At 41.2% G+C, this 4,556-nt stretch overlaps 1 protein-coding gene across 1 annotated transcript; it reads right to left on the bottom strand.

The window, feature by feature from the left end:
- Window positions 1–525: 525 nt before the first annotated feature.
- Window positions 526–3,673, bottom strand: LOC149175265 (uncharacterized). Its single transcript, XM_089421097.1, has 3 exons — window positions 2,807–3,673; window positions 774–2,180; window positions 526–657 (listed from the first exon to the last, which is right to left on the bottom strand). The coding sequence occupies exons 1-3, from the start codon at window positions 3,671–3,673 to the stop codon at window positions 526–528; spliced, it is 2,406 nt and encodes an 801-aa protein (XP_089277223.1).
- Between the last annotated feature and the right edge of the window lie 883 nt (window positions 3,674–4,556).

Here is a 4,556-nt window from a genome sequence, read left to right as displayed (position 1 = left end):
GAAAATCATAGAGCTCCACAGGATGTGACTATCAGTCCTGTCCAAAAACATGAGGGAAAAAGATAGACCACTGATCTGAAAACATGGACCTCCTCATATCGAGGAAAACAACCCCTGTCTCCAGCTCAAGATAAACAGTATATATCAGTTTTAAACTAAGTCTGAAAGTCTCCATGAGAGGATAAAAAATGATGCATCCACTTCCCGGGTCTCCTCATAGAGGAAAACAACCCAAACAAGAAGTAGAACAAAACCAACAAGAGTCTGAAAACAGTTTATAAAAACAGTGACAAAAGAGAGAAAACATCATAATAGCTGCTGTAAACAAAATCAGGCTGTGCAAAAAAGCCTGAAGAGTCCATAGTGTAAACTGGCTATGAATATGGTGGCTGATCCAACACACAAATCTCTCCCTGGTCCTCATCTGCTATTCTCCAACTGCCCATATCTTGTTGCAGACCCTCTTTAGAAAGCCTGTCTGCTGTATCATTGCGATCCCTGTAGATGTGGCAAAGAGAAAAAACATTAAAGGAGTGCTTTAACTGTTTTGTCTCTTCTAATAAAGGTAATAACATATAGTTTTGACATCTGCTTTGCCCATTGAACCATTTTATAAAATTCAGTGAGTCCCCGAAGATCTGAACTGTGGAGATGTTCCTGTGAATAAGCCAGCATAGAAGCAGTTTTAGAGTAGACAACTCTGCGGAATTATGTGTACCAGTTCCTAGGCCCATCAAGGCCTTAAGGCACCTGTTTTGGTTTATGTGAATTACCAGCCCGACTCCTGCTCTGTTGTTCTGGGATGCCCCATTAAAATATGCCCACAGTATGCCTTCCTTAATTTGTTCCTCAATAGCTTGTCTGGGCTCATTCACTATATCAGGCTCAGGGATATTGGTATATATAGAGGTACATTGAATTGCAATAGCCTCAAAAGGGGTGTGCTTATCCAAAAAAATGCTCCTGTTTCTGGCTATCCAAATGCCCCATGCTATGATGAGGGGCAAATTCCGCAAGTTCCCTTCCAGATAAAGATGCCACCATTTTTGCCAAACATCTGAGAATAATTCCCCTTCCCAGACTACATTCTTTTGGATGAGCTTCCCAACCTCCAACCACACTCTTTTAACAACCGTGCAATCTATAAATAGATGCCTTATTGTTTCGCAATCGTTTTTGCACAACGAGCATCTCCCCGATCCTGACTTATATTTGGCTTGAAGGATGTCCCATGTTGGAACCTTTCGCTTGAGAATGCACCAGAAGAAAAGTCTAGCTTTTTCAGGGCATTTAAGCTTCCATAGATGTTTGGCCCACCAATTCGGGTTCCCCCATCCTTTCTTTGTCATAAGACATTTATATCCAAATTTTGGGGAGTAGGACCCGGATTCTGCATGGGCCCACACCAGCTGATCCGGTCTGTCTCTCAATCTCACATTTGACCTGGAGAGCTCTTGAGTATAAATCTTCCATTCATCCCACCATTGGGGCAACAGATCCAATTCCTCCCCTGATAGCCACGCTTGTCCCCAAATAGTTGAGTGACCTTGTTTCTCGATCTGATTGAGGAAATAAACTCCTTTGGAATCGAGATGCCTAATAAGGTCCGGGGATAATGCAAAATTTTCATTACAGCCTACCCAGGGATCTTTCCCTATTCGAAGGTTCTCCCCATTCCCAACCTGCCAAGACAAACCTTGCTCAATGATCTTGAAAGCGTCTATGGTAGCCTTCCAAACAACAAAAACATTCCCTTTTTTCTTAATTGGGTTTCTTATCCAGTCTTCTAATGGGACAGGGTCAATGTATTTCCTTTTCACCACCATCGTCCATAGGTTTCCCATCTTAATTATCCTCCATCCTAATTTTGCTGCTAATGAAGGTCCAAAAGCTGTGAGATCTTTTATTCCCCATCCTACCCATTCTTTTGGCCTTGCCACCTTCTCCCATGCTACCCAAGGTAGGACTGATTCCTCCTTTGATCCTGCCCAAAGAAATCTGCTGCAAATCCTTCTTATTTTCTCCAGAATGCCTTTAAGAACCCATGTTAAGGCTGCAAAATAAACCGGTATTGCTAGAAGGACAGATTTGATAAGGGTCAACCTTCCGGCCCTTGAAATCCACATGAAACTCCAATGAGTAATTCTGGCTTCTATTTTTGCTATTAGCCAGTTCCAATCCTGTTTCCGATAAGCATTCGGTTTCAACTAGAACCCCAGATATTTGAATGGATCATCGAGTTCATGAACATCAAAGGGTAAAACTGATGAAATTTGGGTTATCTCCTGCATGTTAGAACCTTCCAGGATCAACTGAGATTTCCTTTGGTTCACTTGCATTCCTGTGGCTTTCATGAAAAGATCTAAAATCCTCTTGAGTTCCTTTATTTCATTTATGTTCCCATTACTGAAGAGTAAAATTTGATCTACAAATAGTAGATGAGAAATGAACATATTTATCGCCACTTCCAAACCTCTTATAGCTCCATCCCTTTTTGCCTTCTATACTAATTGCTTAGACCTCCTGCAACCAGAAGAAAGAGCAGGGGCGAAAGAGGGCATCCCTGTCTCAATCCTCTTTGTCCTTTGCAAAAAGAGGAAGTTGCTCCATTTATCAAAACCACGAAGCTAACACTTGTAATGCATCCCATGATCCAGTTGATAAAATCGACTTTGAAACCCAGATGAGTTAATAACATATGGATGTAGATCCAACTTATTCTATCATAAGCTTTTGATAGATCTATTTTAATGACAACCCCTTTCCTTTTCATTTGTTTGACGCTATGGATTGTTTCCTGAGCAACCCTGATGGCCTCATGGATCTGTCTGCCATCCAAAAACCCAAACTGTTCATTTGATATGCATCTCGACAAAATGGGCTTCACTCGGACCACTATCACTTTTGCAATGATTTTGTAAATGCAGTTACAAAGTGAGATTGGCCTGAAGTCTTCAAAGGAGCCCGGATCTTCTTTTTTTGGGATTAGTGCTATGAAAGTTGAGTTGAAAGGGGGGTAGATAGCACCTTTCCTCCTGGATTCTTCGACCACCTCCGTCAATTCCTGTCCAATTTGATCGAAAAAGTGTTGGAATAGTTCAATTGTCCACCCATCCGGGCCCAGACTCTTGTCCTTTGCCATTGATTTAATAATGCTCTCGACCTCCTCCTTAGTGACTTCTCCCATCAGCTCCTCCGCTTCATCCTCCTCCACATAGCGAGGAAAGCATTGGGCTGTTCTGATAACCTCTGCCAGCGTGACTTCCCCTTGATCTGTGAAAAGCTTTTGAAAGTGGCTTCTCCCCATATGAGACAAAGTTTCAAAAGAGTTTGCTTCCCGACCTTCCTCATCATTTAGATTCCAGATGGTGTTTGAGTTCTTCCTTCCTCTGGCATAATTGTGGAAAAATTTTGTATTTTCATCCCCTGCCTTCAGCCAAACAGCTCTACTTTTCAACCTCCATTCCTCCTCTCTTGCTAGAAGTATTTTACTTCGTTGACCTTCCAACAACAGAATTCTATCATTTTTCTCCTGAGTTTCATAGCCATCTGATTCAGGACTTTCCATTTCTTGAAGTTCTAGACCAATTTTATTTAGATCTTCATTCTGCTTTTGTTTCCTAGCCTTCGACCACTCCTCTGTTTCTTTTTTCAGTCTCTTAAGATTTTCCATGAACAGGAAGCCCTTTTCTTCACTGTCATTTATACTTGGAGATCTCCAAGTTTCTTTGAAAATATTATTGAAAGATTCCTCCTACAACCATGAGGAGTTGAATTTAAAAGGGGTTTCCGACTTTTTTGGAGGCTTGGAAAGCTCGAGAAGAATTGGAAGGTGATATGAGTTCCCTCCCTCTCCTACCCATTGACGGAAGGCAGGGATCCTCGATGCTATCTCTTCACAAAGGAGGAACCGATCCAATCTTTTTACAATTCTGGATTCCCCGGTTCTTCGATTCCTCCATGTGGGCCTTAGTTTCAACAGGTTGATATCCATCAAATTATGAGTGTTAAGCATATTAAGGAAGAAATCTGATAACGAGTCTTCTTTGGCTGATGGACCCCAAGTTCCAGCGGTTCCAATAGAGAAATTGAGGTCTCCGCCTACCACCAGGTTTGGATTCCTCATCACTGATTTGGAGAGTAAAGAATTCCATAATGAAGCTCTCCCTTGACAGGGACCATAAATATTGACTATCATCAGGGGTACTCCTAGTTCGGAGGAAAGGACTTCATACCCTTAATAAACATGTTGATAACATTAACATAAAAGGTATTTTGTGGCAAGTGGATAGCTTGCCTAGACTTCATGTTGCAGACATATCCACTTGAACCAATGGTAGTGGCTCAATGTCATTGTCAAATGAGGAAAAGTCAAGGTTTGTCAAGTTGTTGGAAAGGATAATGACCTTTAGGTTGAGCTTTTCAACTTTGTCCAGTGGTTTTGTCATAAATATAATCTGTTCTTGTTGTGTATCTTATCTCTTAGTTAGGATTCTACTCATTAGGTTATTTATATTAAATTAGAGATTAATAGTTTTCATGTAAAAGGTTGTCCT

Source organism: Pinus tabuliformis, chromosome 4_1, assembly GCF_031772625.1.
Source record: "Pinus tabuliformis cultivar Carrire ecotype Pingquan chromosome 4_1, CPIR1, whole genome shotgun sequence".
NCBI lineage: Eukaryota > Viridiplantae > Streptophyta > Pinopsida > Pinales > Pinaceae > Pinus > Pinus tabuliformis.
This window is presented reverse-complemented; position numbering and strand designations above follow the sequence as displayed.

Coding starts and splice junctions, on each gene's coding strand:
- LOC149175265 (XM_089421097.1), bottom strand. CDS start 3,673: ATGGAAAATCTTAAGAGACTGAAAAAAGAAACAGAGGAGTGGTCGAAG. Junction 2,181..2,806: donor AGATCCATGAGGCCATCAGG/GTTGCTCAGGAA, acceptor TATCGGAAACAG/GATTGGAACTGGCTAATAGC. Junction 658..773: donor ACAGAGCAGGAGTCGGGCTG/GTAATTCACATA, acceptor GCTTATTCACAG/GAACATCTCCACAGTTCAGA.